This window comes from Sturnus vulgaris, chromosome 2 (assembly GCF_052056855.1).
Source record: "Sturnus vulgaris isolate bStuVul1 chromosome 2, bStuVul1.hap1, whole genome shotgun sequence".
Lineage (NCBI taxonomy): Eukaryota > Metazoa > Chordata > Aves > Passeriformes > Sturnidae > Sturnus > Sturnus vulgaris.
The window spans coordinates 79871648-79889947 of record NC_142244.1 but is presented as its reverse complement, the minus strand read 5'-3'; the positions used below and the strand labels follow the sequence as shown (position 1 = coordinate 79889947).

At 39.6% G+C, this 18300-nt stretch overlaps 1 protein-coding gene across 4 annotated transcripts in view; it reads right to left on the bottom strand.

Moving 5' to 3' along the window:
* The window catches only part of FARP1 (FERM, ARH/RhoGEF and pleckstrin domain protein 1), a 200400-nt gene that overhangs the window by 47085 nt on the left and 135015 nt on the right, over positions 1-18300 (bottom strand). For 3 of the 4 annotated variants that reach the window (XM_014873374.2, XM_014873375.2, XM_088159837.1), the window contains exons 4-12: positions 16119-16161; positions 14950-15028; positions 12293-12390; positions 7660-7774; positions 6341-6488; positions 3661-3756; positions 2979-3142; positions 1321-1389; positions 507-582 (exon numbers count right to left, since the gene is read on the bottom strand). In XM_014873374.2, coding sequence (XP_014728860.2) covers positions 507-582; positions 1321-1389; positions 2979-3142; positions 3661-3756; positions 6341-6488; positions 7660-7774; positions 12293-12390; positions 14950-15028; positions 16119-16161 — 888 coding nt within the window. The remainder of the gene's footprint in view (positions 1-506; positions 583-1320; positions 1390-2978; positions 3143-3660; positions 3757-6340; positions 6489-7659; positions 7775-12292; positions 12391-14949; positions 15029-16118; positions 16162-18300) is intronic. The other variant, XM_014873376.2, reaches the window with a different exon arrangement.

The following is an 18300-nucleotide window of genomic DNA, read 5'->3' as shown; positions in this document are numbered from 1 at the left end:
GCCTTGTGGACTTGTGAACTCCTAGCACACAGCAGCTGTCAGCATAAGATAAATACATATGGTATCTACCAGAGAGAACAGCTTAGTAGGCCAGAGGTGCAATTTTTCTGAGGAAATAATTGTTCTCCTTCCTGGTTAATACCTGGTTAATACTAACCTAACACCTTGAAATGTGCAACCAAGATCTCTCAGCAAAGAAAAGTAATTACACTTCCCCCAGATGCCACCAAGGACCCTGGCAGTAACACTGAGGGTTGCAGTTTTTCAGATGGTCATTAGTACAGCTCAGACAAGCTCATTATTTGTATCTGGTTGTCTGTAAGCAGTGCTGTTTCACTCAGCAGAACCTAAAGCTTATGACACCCAAGGCTCCTTAGCTCCCAGTTAAATGGTAAGCAAGCAGAAAACTATGCTCCTAGGGTTTCAAAACAGCAATCAGTGGAGGGTAATCTAACAAGAAATGTTTAAAAGGATTTCATTTCCAGGGTTTCATCAACATCACTGACTTGTTTTGGCACCTCTGTATGCTGTTCTGAAGGCTGTGCAGTCAGACTCCTGATGGAATGAATCTTGCTGTGTTTCCTGGAGATAAAAGGAAAATCACATAAAGAGCTATTTCAGGGTTTTTTTTTTCTACAAACAGGAATCAAGAGACATGCCTCTTTTAAAACAAAACCTTTGAATAACATCTTTTATAAAATTTTGCTCCAAAACAGATTAACATTCCTCCATATTTTACTGTGCTACGTTTTGCAAACATATCACTGGAAGAAAAGGGAGAAGCACTGAAGGAAAAATGGTCTATTAGGTAAGCATGAATCATAAGCAATGAACTATTGTCATGGTCTTTGTGGCATTTTGGCCATTATTTTCAGCTCACCATGAGCATGATGAGTTCAGACAGAACTGGCTCTTGCAAGCCAGAAGACTTCCAGTTTCCCTAGAGACCTCTCCTTTGAGCTTAGCTTTACTTTTTCTTGCTTTCAGTTTTATTCTGAGCTGAATATGTCTGTTCACACACATTAACCACATCCCAGCAAAGAGGGTGCAAATCAAAATTGGGAGAAGTTACCTGTGACAGTAGGATGTCCATTGCTGAAAAACAGATTGAAGACTACTGATTTTAAGTGAACCATAATTATCAAACTTCTGCCAAAACATTCAGGACCATGGGATATTACACATGTGATAAACTGTCAAACCAGCAGAAAAGGAATTTTTTTCTTGGACTAGTGCCAAGATCTCAGACTATAACTAACTGGAAATCACGACTTTTCTTAGATTATAACATATTGGGATAATAAATTTATTTTCTCTCACCTTTCAAACTGCACTTTTTTGTGCCCTCCTTCCTTAACATAGTCAAGAACTTGCTTCTGAGTCCGACCACTGGAAGAAAACCAGAGTTCAAGTATTTAATGCATTATACTACCTGGTCATCATAACTTTATATTTCACTTGCATATAAAGTCACAGCAACCAGAAAAGTATTTGTCACTATCAGCAGAAACTCATGTTAGGACCATACAGAAGGGGACCTGGTCAGATACACACAGATTTTTTAGCATTTCTCATGTGACTTGCTTCTTTTTTTTGCTATGGAGCTACTTTTTGATGCCATTTCAGAACTGCTTAAATTCACTTGTGTGCACCCTATAGGGGCCATTAACTGGGAAGTCATTACAATGCAAAGTTAAGCAGGGGTTAAGCATTCCTCTCATGAATTAATATATTCTTGAATCCTTTTTAGTTAAATACCAGCCTTATCTGATATTGGTAAACCCTGGAACAGAGATGAAACCCCCTGACATACACTTCATTCCTGGGTTGCTAGTATAAAATACACCTTTTCTGCAGAGATTTAGGCTGGAATCCCTTTCTCCCCTTCTGCTACAGGGTGTAAAGTAGTGAGAAACCCAAGCACCGTCTATTGTGCAAAGCTATAAACTCCAAAGTAAACTGAAAGCAGCACAGGAAACCCACACCTCAAGAATGCTCAATTGAGAGCCAAAGTCTTCCAATTCATTAGAGGCTTTCAGGGCCTGGAAAAGGTTACTGAATGTAGTAACACAGATCATAATGAGTGGAGGATGAAGCCAAAATGAATGCACCCACAGTTTTCCATCTACTTCAGGCAGAAACGTAACAAGTTACAGCTTGTTTACCCAACATAGGTCCTTCCATCTTAATTAATTTACTTTGCAGGCAGCAAACGAAGTGGGAAGAGAGTCAGGATAGCTATACATACACTATGTTCTTGTGCAAGGCATCTAGAGTGCATCATTCATCTCGGCAAAGAGCATTTCTGGCTGTACAGCTTGTGTCAGCTCCACAAACAAAATAAACTGTATGAATAAAAGGATTTCCCCCTGGCATACACAATGCAATATCTACAGTGATGCTTCTGCCAATGTAACTGAAAAACCCTCCAAACAATAACCCAACTATTAAAAGCTTTTCTACAGGTCTAACAATATCACAGGTACACCTGGTTTTAGCAGAGATGGTCATCTCACATAAATCCTTTGTGAACATAAAGATCCCTGCATAAAGCCATTGCTTTTGGCTGCAAAAATATGGGTTTATCACAGGGACATGCAACAAAAATACAAACCTCTACTCTGATACATAGGAAAGACCCCATCCTAGGAGCAGAGGATTCAAAGAATTCCCAAAAACTGGTAGCGAGTGTTGCTTATGACACAGGTGAATTTTCTTGTGCAAAACCAGCTGGACCCTATATACTTTGTATCTTACCTCAAGAAAGGTACTTTGCAGCACCTACTACAAATTTAATGCAGGGTTTTCCGTTGCAGAGTTCTTTGCACTATTCTGGCTAAGAAGATGCAATGGAAAATATAAAGGAGCAAACTACAATGTAAAAAAGATGAGCTGAAAATAACAGGTTTAATCTTAGACCATTTTGGATGTGATTTTGAAATGGAGAGGCAACAAAGTAGAAAGAATGCATGTCTTACCTGAACCTAAATGAAGAACCTCTAGAAAAAAGAACAGGCTTAGGCTTTGGTTTAGGTTCCTCAAAAAGCCTGAAAAAGGCATGATGCTCCACACAGATCTTCCAGAAAGACTTGCAAAAATCTCGACTGGCCATAAGGAATTCCAGGGTGTCCTGGAATGAACTCTGAAAATTGGGATAGCATTTGCAATGTAAGCTGGTAAGCAACATATAATTATGGAAATGCACTGACAAATCAGGTGCTAAAAAAAAAAAGAAAAAAACCCCAAAAGTTTCTTCCCAACTTATTGGCTTTCAGGCTTAACAGGCCCTATCCTTCTAACATTGAGACATCACTGGTCTGCCTGTCAGTATCAAAGCTATTGACAAATACAACAGAGACAAAGCAGTGGCTTGAATGTTAATGAGAAGAAGTTGATTATATGCTGTATCTCAAGAATTGATGATACAGTACCAGAGTTTCAACCAGAAGATGACTCTGGGACATTCTATTATGATTGATTCCGTTTACATATCCTTTGCCAGGACTGATCACCTGAGATGCCAGGTTGATGTGCACAGTACCAATAATGAACATAAACAATTAAAATATTCATGAGGTGATAAAAACCATGTGTGATCTGTGAGTAGAAATTTACCAAATAACCTTTTGTCAACTTCACCAGCTCCTAACAAGGACTTACATTCACATCAGGCCGTAGTTTGATAAGAAAACGTTTCCTCTTGAAGCTCAGCTTTCGAACCTTAGCCCAGTTGAAGGCATTGATCTTGGTGTGACCCTACAGAGAACAAAGCCAGCTGGGTTTAATCATTCCAGATCCGAATGGAAAAATCTAAACCACTAAAGAAGCTTGTCATAAATTAATCATCTGTTCACTTAACTTGAAATGATGGTATTTCTTATAACTCATCTTCTGATAATGCAAACCATAAACATCTGGTGCAACGACTGAAAGCAGGCACTTATGGTTAAACTCTTGGAATACAGGACTAATTACTGTGAAAATATCACTGCACAAGACAGGGTGAACCAGTGTTTGCTGTCTTGGGCCACTATGCAGACTCAAGATTTTCTACGGACTAAATCACTTTCCAAAGGTGCCTCACTCTATTTCCACCAAAGACAGAGAATGCAGGGAATCCAGACACGTCACCTCACTTTGATGAGGTAGATTTCCTTTCTCTTTTCATGTCTGCAGGGCAAAATAAATATTCCTTTAAATGTTGCTTAACTGTGGAAAAAACAAGCAACTGCAGATTTTGTATTGGAAGTACAAAATACTGTGCACACTTTGACCTTTCATAGGGAGCACCAGAAGCAAAAGCAATCTAAACAAATTATTTGACTCTGAAGAGCCACAAAATGATTTTCTGGGAAAAAGCAACCAATACCATAAGCAAAACAGCAAGAAGGAAATTATCTTCATAATACTCCAACTCTCAGCCACTACATCACTAGCCTCTACCCTCTAGAAGTTTCATTCTTTATCTTTGTCAGCAGGTATTGGAGGTGTTCAATGATGACTTCAATACAAACATTCCTAGAGCACAGCACAGAAGCTTCAGAGAACTACTACAGGATTGCTAAATGTAGAAACCCACGTTGATTTGGGCACCATCACCAGACAGCTGTAGGAGTAATGACAGTGTAATGATCTCTCCTAAGTCAACCAGCAGTCTAAGAATCACATAATTAATCTACTTAAAATAATCAGCTGCACTGACACTGATTTCTAAATAAATGGCAGACTTTAAAACAAGTCTGACTACAGCTTATGCCATTTGTGAGTGAACCTTTATTTTCATTGGGGTAATTCTAATGAGATCCTCATATTTCAACTTCAATCAGTTTGTTATAACCAAAATAAAAATAAGAACTTAGCTCTTGACCTATGAAGTGGATGAAGGAAGCCCTAAGCCTACTGACAGACACCAATTGCTGGGCAGACTCCAGCAGTCAGAGCCCGATTTCCTTTGCAGCATTCAGTCTTGGAGCTTGACCCAGTAGAATTTCCAAGCTTTTCAGAAACTTTAAAAACAAAACTGTTTTGAAAGTCTCAAACACATTAGGTCAAGAAGACATGACTTCAGACCTTGACAAATCAAGCCTTGGGCCATCAACCTGCAACTAGACTTTATGGAAGGATCCCAGCTGCCTGCTGGGACTCTGAGGTCCATGCTGCTTTCTGTGGACACACACTTTCACCTTGAAGACAGTCTTAATTTACAAGGCTTGGCAATTCATTAATTCAGCTGATGAAAATGCTGTGGGGGAGCAGGGAAAGAGCCTGAACATACAATTGCTTGAATTATGTGTATTTCTAACAACGTCCTAGTGTTCTCATGTTTCAACCTATGCTTCAGTTTTGGGGTTCTACTACCAACTCATTTAGTTGACCAGGGATCTTTTTAATCTGCTGCCTCTTTTTGGCTGTTTGGCTGGTTGGGTATTTTGAAATCTTATTTCAGAGCATTTGGGTCAGACATTTCTGGGCTTGTTTGTTGCTGTTATTTTTCTCTATGAAAAGACTAAAAGTCCTTTTAAGGCTGGAAACACTAGTATTTTAATTATACTCAAACACTTAAAATGATTAGTCTTTTTTGACAATTGTAAAAAGGGACATTTTAAAGAACAGCTTACTTACTGTTTTTAGCACAGAGTCAGGTAAGCATCTAAAGTGAAAGCAGCTGACACCAGCTGACTACCTGTAGCTTCACAATTTAAGAGCCGAATTTGTTATTTACATAAGGGTAACTGAAGAATGAGAATTTGACAAGTTTACTAATGATGCTTCATGACTATTTACTAGACTGACTAGGGTAGGAAAGGAGAGGAAAGAAATAGAAGGAAAACAATTTGGACCTTTAAGGGAATGAAGTAAGATCCTTGGATTCAGCAAAGATACAATGGCCAAGTCTGGTCAAGAAAATTGTAAAAATTTTGAAGAAGTAACACTACAGAGAACTTATATTTACTGCCTTCACCCATGGACTCCAGCTGTCTGTTGTTTTATTTGTCTCTGCTTCTCACCCATTTAATATGCACCATGCCTGAGACCTACCTGCTCCTACATGTAGAAGTCAGCATGACCAAGCTGCAAATTGTGAGCCACGGCTCAGTTTGCATCTTGAACAGCACATTGTGGATGCAGATGGAGTTCTACACTGTGCATTCACATAAGGTACGAGTCCCTAGAGGCAAAGGACCGAATGCAGCTATAACAGGTTTAAGATCATCCTTAGAAAAATCCTGGAAGTTCCCAAATGAACACTTGTAGACATGGGTGAGTTCCTGAATTCTTACTGCTGTCAGAAATCTCTCTGCTTTATGAAGTGCAAAACCACATCCCGAGCAGCTCTAACCTGAAACACCAGAATGCCTGTGTTGGCAACAGCCAGGTTGATTTTTGTCCCCTCCCTGTCCTTGGCTGGATGCAAGCGTATCCCGTACATCTCCAGCCGCCGGGCAATCTCCAGGAGCTGGAAGTCAGACTCTGCTGGTGTCTGTCCCCTTGTGAAAGAAAACAGAGAACACTCACAAGCTTGTCACACCTTTTAATAGAGATCAAGAGGTCCTCCAGAGAACAAAGAGACATTTGATCAAAGAGACTGAGAAGTGTCAGAAGTGTAATATGTGTATGGTTTTTCTACGTCCCCAGACGTGTATCAGCTAGAAAAACAACTTAGTCTAAACAAATATCAAAGAATACACAGATTTTACAGTCTATTATAAATTTTGATTGCTCCAATTCTGAGACACCTGATACAACTAGATTTTAAACCATTAGCTCTAACAGAATTTATTACCTCCTTTTGCTTTTTTCCCCTGGAAAACATACCATATTCCTAAAAAAAAAATCATTAATGGAAGCATGTAATGATGCTATTTATCACAAAAGTGAATGTAATACCAAAATGAAGTAGAACAGAAGGCATGAAAACCTTACCATAAATGCTGTGAAGCCATAAGCACCACCAGCATTAACTGTGATGAAATGATGACAAGTTTTGATTATTACTGCCATAGAAATCACTTACACTCACACCTATTATTCAACCTAGCTTAAAAAAGAGACTGTTCACATCTTGAAGTGTTCTCAACAGCTAAAAAATGCTCTTCAATGCCTTATTGGTACCTCTGTTCACCATCCTTCTAGTACAGGTCTTTTCTCCAGACATTAGGATACCAATTTGCATGATCATCTTGAATTCTGCTCCCCCAAATCCCTCATTCTGCAAGTACTCAGTGCTTTTCCTAAAACTATCACTAAACTCTTTCTTCAGCCTATCTCAAAATACAGCATGGAAAAGTTGAAAAGCAACATTCAGTGTCCTTGAAACCAAAAGACTACTGTCAGAAGTGCCTGACTGATTGTCGTGATTTGCAATCATATCTGCATGCACAAAATCAGCAGTAAAGTGTTTTGTATGAAATAGACTGTAAAATAACAGCATGCTTGAATGAATATTGAATCAATTGCACTTTAAACATCTTGTTATGATGATGGGGAAAAGGCAAGAGTAACCTTCAGAAAGTTCATAGACTTTAACGGTTTTTGAGAAGCAACCTTTGAGAATCTCAGAAATCCATAGTTCTTTTGAACTTCAGATCTAGCATATACTTACCACTAGAACTACTCTACAGGAAAAGAAGGCCAGTAACAAAAGCAAAGAAGTCTTACATGTGGTTACGGTGAAATTCCATGATTTTGTCTTCTAATGCTTGTTGATGAGGTATATACTTGTTCTTCGCTAAGTGTTCACGATCTATGGTTTCATCAAAATCCCCAATCTCAGCTGTGAAGAATTTTAAGAGAAGTCTATTAAAACACTATATTACATCTGAATAATCTGGTCAATCCAAAAGACACAGACAGCTGGGAAGAGTGCAGAGAAGCAAACAGAATTCCTTGCAACCTGTGTCATGGTTTTATGATTCAGATTCCCACTACATAATGTTCCACAGGTTAATCTCTCCTCCTCTGTGCTAGTATTTGATATGTGAGAAGAAGCCCCAGGACTTCTCCCATCTACCATAACTAAGTAAGTTGTTGGATGTCAAGTGAAGACATGCAGCCATCAGTGCTGCCTTGACCTGTGTGTGGGATAAGGGCAGGGGTAACAGGAAGGGCAGCACTAACTGAGCAGAACTCATCCATCTCTCTCACACTTTCTCAGGGTGCTCAGGGGTCTCTCCATGGAGCAGCCAAGCACTAGCTTCCTCTCCAGGCCCATGTCCCACACAGCAACCTTTGAGAGAAAGTCAGAAAGATGGTTCTGTTTGCTTGTTTGAACACTAGTTTGTAATCCACCTCATGGGGATTATGAAACATTTGTCTTCCTCTAATTCTGAAGCAGTTTGAGACACATTCTGTCTCCCTCCTCCTCAAAGCTGCTCCCATCTGCTGCAGTTATTCAACACTGTGTGTGCAACAGTATGGCACACCCACCTTCCATTTTGCAGCCCATTCAGGGAAATTTCCTTTTTTTGGCAGGTGTGGGGGTGAGGGGCAGGCAATCTATCTGTGGGTGCCAAATTACTATCTCGTTGCCTGCTATTCTTGGAATGTCTCTGAAAATCTTGTTATTAGTTTTTTTCACTGAACAGGCATAGCAGCTTCTGCCTGCAAATCCAATGGAATAATAGCAACATTGCTGCAACAAAGGTTGCTACCTTGGTAACGTCAGGGAAATTAATATACAGTGCCCTCAAATTAAATGCAGGTTGCAGTTAGACACATCAGCACAGCTGACCCAGGATATGACAGACCCCTGCTCAGACACCCCTGCTTCACCCTCACCTCAGCTCCACCCACGTAAATGAACCCTTGATCCAGTTCTGCTCAAACCAAGTCTGTTCAGAAAAAGGAAAGGTTTCAGATCATATTTAAAACACTGTATTTCTGACAAACTGGGATCAGATGCACCTTAAATGCACACAGGAAATAGCAGTGTTGTGTGGGCACTGAAAATGAGGAACCAAAGCATCTGTGAATGACAGAGCAGTAGCTTTTTTGACCCAAACTGCCTGCAGACACATGATGACATTTTCTACTTCGAAGGTCAGAGGTGGAAAAGAGTTGAAAACTGAGACTGTCTGATTTACACCCCCTCATTCACCCCATCTGCTCTCAATCATTCCTTAAAATGGTAGAAATACTACATAACCTTTGAGAATTTCCCTTTTTAAAATTGTCCTGTGTGTCTCCATCTCAGAAACAGCTCTCTGCTTCCAGTTTTACTCATCCCAGCCTCTAAAATCTTCAAGGTCTGTTTTTAATCCTACCTCAAATGAATGGCAAGTTTCTGTTCTTTAATGAAGCCATAAACCCACTTAATTTTGCAACACCTCAAATAACATGGGCCTGGATTCTTCAAAATGCAGTTCAAAATCCCTATGTCTGTCTATACAGATGAGCTTAACACACCTCCTGTAGGGCTTTCTTCAGAGTCAACAGTACAGAAGACACTTTCTTCACCTCTACATGATTTCTAAAATGTTCACAGAATTTTTCAACTGCTAACCCATTATCAAAATTGTCTTCCTGGCTTTCAAGTTACTTCTGAATTTGTTCTCTCTGACCTCATACTTAACAAGCTTTTACTTACTGCCTTACCCTCCTTTTACACCTTAAATGACTTTACAGTAGCACTCCATCAAGAATGAGAGTTATATTGTAAATATTGTCAGCCTCAGATGTAACTATTCTTTAAAATCTTTTCCTGTGATTTAGCCAAAGACTTATTTACACTGCTGATGGTTTTCCTCTTACCTTGCAAGTGCATTACACCACGCTCTATTCTGTCTGCATTAGCACTTCTCATACATCTAATGCTTTGTATTTCAGCTCTTTTCCTCGTATGACAGAATGATAGAATTGCTTCATTTGGAAAAGACCTCTAAGATCATCAAGTCCAACTGGTAACTCAGCACTGCCAAGTCCACCAGTAACATGTCCCTGAGTGCCACATCTATACATCTTTTAAACACCTCCAGGGATGGTGATTCTACTGCTTCCTGGGGGAGCCGATTCCAATGCTTGAATTTCTTATTTCCATGATGAAATTTTTCCTAGTATCCAATCTAAACCTTCCCTGGTACAAAATCAGCCCATTTCTTCTTGTCCTGTGTCACTCGTCACCTGGGAGAAGAGGCTGATCCCCACCTGGCTACAACCTCCTGTCAGGCAGCTGTAGAGAAGGATAAGGCCCCCTCAATCCTCCTTTTCTCCAGGCTAAACAACCTCACCTCCCTCTGCTGCTCCTAATGAGACCTTTACTCCAGAACCTTCCCCAGCTTCCCTGCCCTTCTCTGGACACACTCTAGCACCTGAGTGTCTTTCTGAGGGACACAAAACTGTACACAGGGTTTGAGGTTTGGCCTCACCAGTGCCGAGTACAGGGGGACAGACAATCCCTGCCCTGGTCCAGCTGGCCACACTATTCTTGATACAGGCCAAGATGACACTGGCCTTCGTGGCAACCTAGGCACACTCTGGCTAATGACCAGTCCATCTTCATACTTCACACACTCCCTGCAGGACATCATTTGCACCATCCAAGTGCCCTCTCACTTCTAACACTTTTTACAATGCTTTTAAGGTAGTTTCAAATTGAATGTTTCAAATAAAAATTTCATCCTGTAATATACATGCTAATTTAGCAGAAACCTATTTGCTGTCATATTGTGATTTTATGATAAGTAACAGTCTATAACTTTGACATAAGCTTGCATACATAATACATGGGCCTCCTGGAATCAGATATTCCCCATGGAAACCACTTATTGGCACAGCATTAGTAGACATACAATAACTAACCTGCATTCTCAATCTTTCCCTTTTGATACTATTACTCTTATCATCTGTTTACTCTGATTTTTATTGCAGACAAATACATAATATTTCTTTTGCTATTGAAAAATAAGCTAGAGACAAAATAAATGAAGACAGCCATGCAGGTAAGATACAGCTGCACACTCTCACCAGAGAAAATTTTCTCAGAAAAATGTTCATGAGACACAAGATGGTCAAATAAAAAGGACAACTGCAAACTTCTAGCAGAGGTTTCTAGAAACATAAAACAAAACCTCAAATGAAGAGAGACACATGCATTAGGGTGTCCACTCCTCTCAGTATCTTTCTTTGGTGCACAGACATTTAGTAGGAAAACTCAACCTTCTAGAATGCAGTTTAGCAAATGAGACTCAATTTCCCCAAATGATCAAGATTCTTTTTTATTGCCTGAGATTATAGGAAGTTAGAATTAGCTTAACCAAGAAAAGAAATACAGCTGGATTGCTGGACACTAACAGGAAAAAACAAGAGACAAAAACCTCACTAGTCAAGGATTTTAATTTTTAAGTCCGTGCTGCCAAAATACTCAATTTGAAAAAGGTATGAGGACTACAGAATTTCATAGCATCTTACTGCTACTCAGTCACACTGGTCAATGATGATCAAAGCAAACAGAACCACAAAATACCTGCCTTTCCAACAGCAATTGATGAGAAACTGCCCTAACACTCTAACAGACCATGACAAAGAATCATGAGATTTATCTGCTCACCTCCAAAGAGCCTCTGTATGTCTTTGTTGACTGTAATTTCCATACAACAGCATTACAGTAGAAGTACACAACTCAGAATTCTACAAGGTCCATGCAAAACAATGTCTATTACAACCATTATACTTGCTGCTGCTAAGTGGTTTTTCTTAATGTTATTCTCAAGACGAGTATCCATAAAGTCTTGAAAGTATATCCATATACTGTCTTTCAAGTGATGTGGAAGCTAAAAGAAGCTTTGATGTCATGAACAAAATTAATGTATGATTCTACTGGACAGTGTTAAAAAAAAAAGGAAAGGCTTAAAATCTATTGTTTTCTTTTCTTCCCTATCAGTTTCCTCTTAGGACTGTGATTTAGTCTGGCATTCTAAGCATGTTTATTTACTACATTCCCTAGACAGCATAAAGATCTCCAGGAATTTGAATACCCCGCTGACATGATGCAAAGTATAATAAAACAGGATTTCAGCAGAATTCAACATGTTTGCCACTGCCTGCAAAGTCTGCTTTTTAAATGATCTTTGGTAGCCTATCAAATGCTTTGAAAATTCAAATCCAGTGACCATAAACTCTTCTTTATTTGAAACAGTAAATTATCTGCATTTGAATGCCACTATACAGAATTACAATAAATTGTCCATATGGCTTAAACCTGTCCCTACAGCAGCTATTAAGAGGTAACCCCGCAAAGCATGTCCAACCAATCACCCTGTTTATCCATCTGGAAAGAAGAAAAAAGGCAGCTTACACTGTACTATATGTGAGATTAGGAGGGCAGTGCTGGTATCATTACATGTTAGCCTTCCCTGTGCCAGGTCCTGCTTCACTTGCAATGCAAATAGGTACCTGCAAAACAGAAGTGAACAAAGAGTTACCACAAAGCAGGAGGGAAAGAGGGGAAACTATCCCAACTCTGGCTTGGACTGCACATTCCCTGCACGTTTTGGAATCTATAGAAGTGATCTGAATGACCTAAGTTTAGAGGGTAAATAAAACACAACAGGTACTGTATTACTGCCATTAGAGCTGTACATGGTGGATGCTTTGAAGAACCAAGATATCTCCCTTTTTCTCTCTTCCTCCCTCCGTTAGGAACCAGAGCAACAAGATATGACAGGGCGAGCAAATGTGACAGCTACTGAGTATTCAGCAAGAGATAATGCAGCTGCTTCTAACCACCAGGAAATAACAGATAAACCAGTGATTTAGAGTTATCAGCTGGCTCTTGTAGAATACAAAGTGAACTCTAAACTTCCACCTTGACACTCAATTGAGAATGAGGCACAAAATCTTGATCAAACAACAACTCTAGCTAGCTCTGATACCTTTGTGGCCCTAATATCTGCACTGTCCGTGTACCAGCCATTTCTAACATTTCCTCCAAACCATTTCAGTCATGCAGGACAATTCTACACTGCCGGTTTAAATGCAGAGACAACAGAAGTCCAAGAATTATTTCATCATTTAAATTGCTTTAGGTTCAGTTTCAACAGACATTGGCTTAGATCCACTCAGTAACCAATTCTTCCAAGAGAAGAAAAGAAAAGAAAAGAAAAGAAAAGAAAAGAAAAGAAAAGAAAAGAAAAGAAAAGAAAAGAAAAGAAAAGAAAAGAAAAGAAAAGAAAAGAAAAGAAAAGAAAAGAAAAGAAAAGAAAAGAAAAGAAAAGAAAAGAAAAGAAAAGAAAAGAGAAAAGAGCTAGTAATGGGTGTTTTTCCCGCAGCTGGTATGAAACCTGAAGTGGCGAGACACACTTTAACAAGCCTTCTAAAGACTGCTGCTCCTCTGGAGAACTCATACTAGGATCTCAATAATTTTAATGAGACTGAATTTTAGTACGTTTAGGGAAAAGCTCTTATTTGAACAGTGAGTTTCTGCATGAGAAGATGTAGGTATACTAAATGGAAAGGGCAAGCTGATTTGAGGAGCAATGGAAAAGTACTGTGTGTGCACATACTGAAATATGTGCAGATCTACATAACATCCTTTTGAAACCTGCAGAAATCTGTCTACCCATACAAAATTCACCCTGGTAGAGGAATATAGCACAAAAATGTTATAGTCTCTTCTTCATCAAGTGATAAAGCAGTTCCCCATGGAGATGCTTTTACATCCTACACACTGCTGTATATGGATATCCAAGTCCCTTAGCATAAAATATTTAAAATCTAACAAAAAAAAGTCATAAGGATTAAGAGACACATCTCCAGGTACAGATAGAGATCACCAAAAAATAATTTTCAGTTCACATACTAAGAAGCAGATATGCAGCGTATCTATTCAGAAACAGACAGGTTTCATTAATAACATTACTTTGCAAGTTTTCATTCATCCCCTTATTCTTTTTACTTTTTTTTTTTTTGTCTTTACCAAGTAAACAGTCCTTCCTCCTAACCCACATTTCTACTTTTCTCTTTCCAGGCCATCAAGCAATATCAATAATTTATTCTTTTTTCGATTCCAATGCTCTACTGCCAAAAGAAAACATAACAAAGATAAACAGTGACTATTACAAAAGTGTACTTGTTCTTTATAATGCAAGTCATAAGAACACCAGAGCTCTTTGCAAAAGGGGACTTTGTCTTTTGAGAAGACTGAAAATAAAAACTAAGAGTGAAAATTCTGAATCAGAATGGAAACATGCAATTAAAAGCTAGTAATACTTCAGACCAGGCAGAGTGAAAAGTTGCAGTGAAGAAATACTACAACAAAATAATGTTTCTGACCATAAATGAAAGATCTCTAGTGAGAAAGAACCTTAAGAGGTCCCTCGTACACATATTTACTCACAGAGAAATAGGAGTTTTTGTGCCAATACAGTGTGAAATTCAAAGCTGAATGAAGTTTTTGAAATGCACTGAAAAGCACTTAAACATTAGTATTAAGGTACTGTCTGCATATATACCTTTCTCTACATTCTCATTTTTCATTTTATTCCTTCTCCTTTGCATTTCTCCATCTCCAAAGTCACACTTCCACCTGTGCAAACCCTTGGCATTTGTGCTGGCTATACAGACAGGGTCCAATGCAGCTGCAGCTCAGCAGGTCACACAGAACAGCTCTGTCCCAAATGAGGGTGCAGAGTCACACACGTCCCTTGGCAGAAGGATACTTCAGGGTGCCAATACATGACTTCATCATGCCAAACAGAGAACTCTGTTGCCAAACAGACTTCTCTTGGGGCTAGTAAAGCTCCATATCCAAGGATGCAAAGGACTCCTGCACTTTGCAGAACCTCTCAGCACAGACTGCAGCTGAATCTTAGGGCCTATTTTTTCAAGGCTGGAATAAATAACACCAAGCTAAAAGAGGCAGTCATCAATCCTCACCCAGTCATTTCAAATTCCATGTTCTTCCCTCTGTCCATCAGAGATTTAACAACAAGAAACAGTCACACAGCTACTAACCTTGTCAGTTCCTCCTGCAGCTGAGCGTGGTCGGGTGGGAAGAATTTTACCACAAATTTTACAACAACGTGCTTCGGTCCTAGGGAAAACGTCAAAGGAAGTTAACAAACATCACTGACATGCTGGCCAGATATGCACAATGATGTACAAGGGATGATTCATGTAACCTGCACTGCATACAGACATGCTAACCTCTTGTCCTCTGTTAGCACGCAGGACATTTGGAGACTGCCCAATAAAATTTACATGCAATAAAAGAGAACAGTAACTTGGTCAAGGGCTACTCTGCCAAAACCAAATATGTTTTTAGCAATTACATCAGTTGATCCAATGAAATACATGTATATCTACTTTCTTTGCTTCAGAACAGGAGGGAGCTAAAACACATTCTACTTTTTAAGTCCACTAGCAAATTACTATTTCTGTTTTAAGAACAGCACATTTGTTCCAATTCTTCCAAGTATGACAGTGACAAAAGGACGAATGCATCCCTTTCTTGTGGGAGGGAGAGCTGCCAGAGCATACACTCAGATAATATGACCAGAAAAGCACCTAGAAAAACTGGATCTCAATGGCAAAGTTCAATAAATTAAGAACTTGTCTGACATTTGACAGAGAAACAAAATAATCAGAACATTCCCTGTCCACCTCTACTCTTTTCAGAGCTGGTGGCTATTTACAATTTCCTGTTCTTTCCTAGCACTGACCGTAGCTTCCCCCATCCCAACTGTTTCCTCCTCTTGGTCTTCAAAAGTCCCAGGTTCTGCAGCAATGTTCACACATTTGTAACACATCTGCCAGCTCCTTCCCAGTAATAAAGTCTTCCTGTTCTTTTTCTTCTATTCTGATTCTTCCTACTACCAGTCAGCAGTGTATGTACCTTTAGTCTTTTATTGCACTCTTTTTCTCTACAAAATTGTTCCCTCCCTTGCCACCAGGGCCTTTTCCAGACTAAACCCCAGGCTCCCATGGGGTGAGGTCAGCCTGCTCATGTGCTCATGTGACATAACATAACCATTCATCTTTTAAGGACAGGACAAAATTAAAAAATCAGTCCAACAAAAATTTAGTGCAGAAGGTTGAGAATATAAAGATTGCAACCGACAGAGTCCCAATTTATTCAAGTACTCTCAGACTGAGGAAAGAAATGTCAACAAGGAAGTACTTACTTCTAATCTGTTTCATAACAGGCTTCAAAAGATCAAGCCACACCTGAAAACAGAAGAAAGTGGTGTTATCATCTCTAAACAAACTACCAGAGGAGCATTTTTAATTGCAATACCTAGATTATCATTCCATATTTATTTTTTCTAGTGTGGTCATTATGCTTTCCTTAATTATACATGGTATGTTTTCTCCCCAAAATTCTGGGAGATGGACAGGAAACAGCACTGTGAATGGGCACAGCTTTCAAAGCAGTAGAGATTCAGAGACCTGGGAAACAGTGAGGAAATCTCCCCCTCACTTGTCCCAGACACAAACAATCACAGTACATGTGGTCAGGAACCATTAATTTTGTGGAAAGAACAACTGAAATGAGGTGTTTAGGCAAAGACAGTCCTAAATTGTCATTGAGTTCCAAACCCTGAATAATCTTGAGAAAGGCAAGTGAATGGAGCTGGTGCTTGCCTTTGAGGCTGGGAATGCTGGCCAAATGGGGAAATGAGATGGCAGCAGCCTATTGGTACGGGGGACTCAACAGGAACCCCAGTATGAGATCTGGGCACAAATGTGGAGCTCTGCTGCTGAGCCCCATGGAGATGAAGGAGCCTCCCTCCCACCACCTGCAGGAGGAATGTCCTCTCAGATCAAAGGTGTGAAGCAGACAACAGGACAAGACATGGGTGGGAGAAAGCTTATTTTGAGCTATGGAACATTTTCTCTTTTTTATAAACATGGGAAATTCAGGCCCAGGTATTCCTAACTGGGGAGAGCATAGCTTCTGCATGGAGTTCACTTGACAACCCGTTTTCCAGGAGAGTGTGTGGGTCTTTCCTTCAGCTTTCAAAAGCAAAGCAGTGGGTGGAAATACAGTTTTGAGAGCCTGTCCCCCATCCTGCAGTCTCAAGTCAGAAAGGCTGGGGCAAAATGTTACAGAAAGCCAAGGGACAATCACACAGAAGGTAAAAGCCAGATGATTCACAGGGCCTGGAGACAGCTCATAGTTCTCAGCTGGCAACTACCCATGCCCATGATTTATATTTTGTTATCTCACTAAATTCCACAGGGCCTCCCTTGAAGACATCTGGAATTTGTGGAAGAGCACCCTACAACCATCACAAAGGTTAAAGCCATTAAAAAACAAATTAACTGAGATTTCCTCTAGAAAAAGAGTATGTATTAAAATTATTACTTCTTTGACCTTTAATAATTTTAAATTATGTAGAGACTGAAACACACTCAAAATATCCATTTCCCAGTATCACCTGAGAAGCCAGACAGGAGCAGGCCTGTATCACTGCAGTAACTGCTCCAATGCCATGTGCCATTTTTATCATTACTAATATGAGTGATTCCAATTAGCAGAGACCTCACAGCCCTGCCCTTTTCCATGCACTAATGTTACTCAGTAGAATTTTTCTTATGTTTCTCAGTCTAGGAAGGTCCTTTTCTTTTGTTTCAGAGGTTAAAGAAATTTGGTTATCCAAGAACAGTAATACAGTTTTTATCACATGTTAAACTGGTCCTGACACACTTTGACACTTGAATAACTTAAAACTGTATTGTTTCAGAGAGTTTGCATGAACATAATCTGCAACAAAAGTCAGGGACTTTGCCAAGTTTAATGAGAGGGGAAAAAGACATCTTGAATATGAAATAGCCAATTTACAAGATAATGGGAATAATGCATTTTACTTGATGCCAAAAAAAAACCCGAACCAAAAAAATCCCTCTCTTGTCCCCAGAAGTGGTTTATGCTACAGCATGAGCACACAAGAGCACCATTCCTTTCTCTACTTTCCCAGCCATCCTACAAACAAGTTATAACATCCTTGGACAGACTGCTGGATACTGCAAATCCATGTACTGAATGCATGTAGTGAGAAAGGTGGGGCAAAATGACAATGCCACACTATGGCCAAACCCAAGCAATCAAAATTTCTGCATCATACAGCTCCCACACCATACCTGAACACCATCAATCTGAGACTGGCTTATGAACTAGAAAGGAAAACTAATGTGAGGACTTAATTAAGATTAATGTTTTTCATTTTCTCCAGAACTACAAGGCTAGATTATTTATTTGTTAAACAAAGGCTGGCATTCCACAATGGTGACCAGATTTCAGCAGCTGGAGAATTGGGGCAGACATCAAGTGTGATGAAACTCTGTGAAACCCCAGGCTTGGCA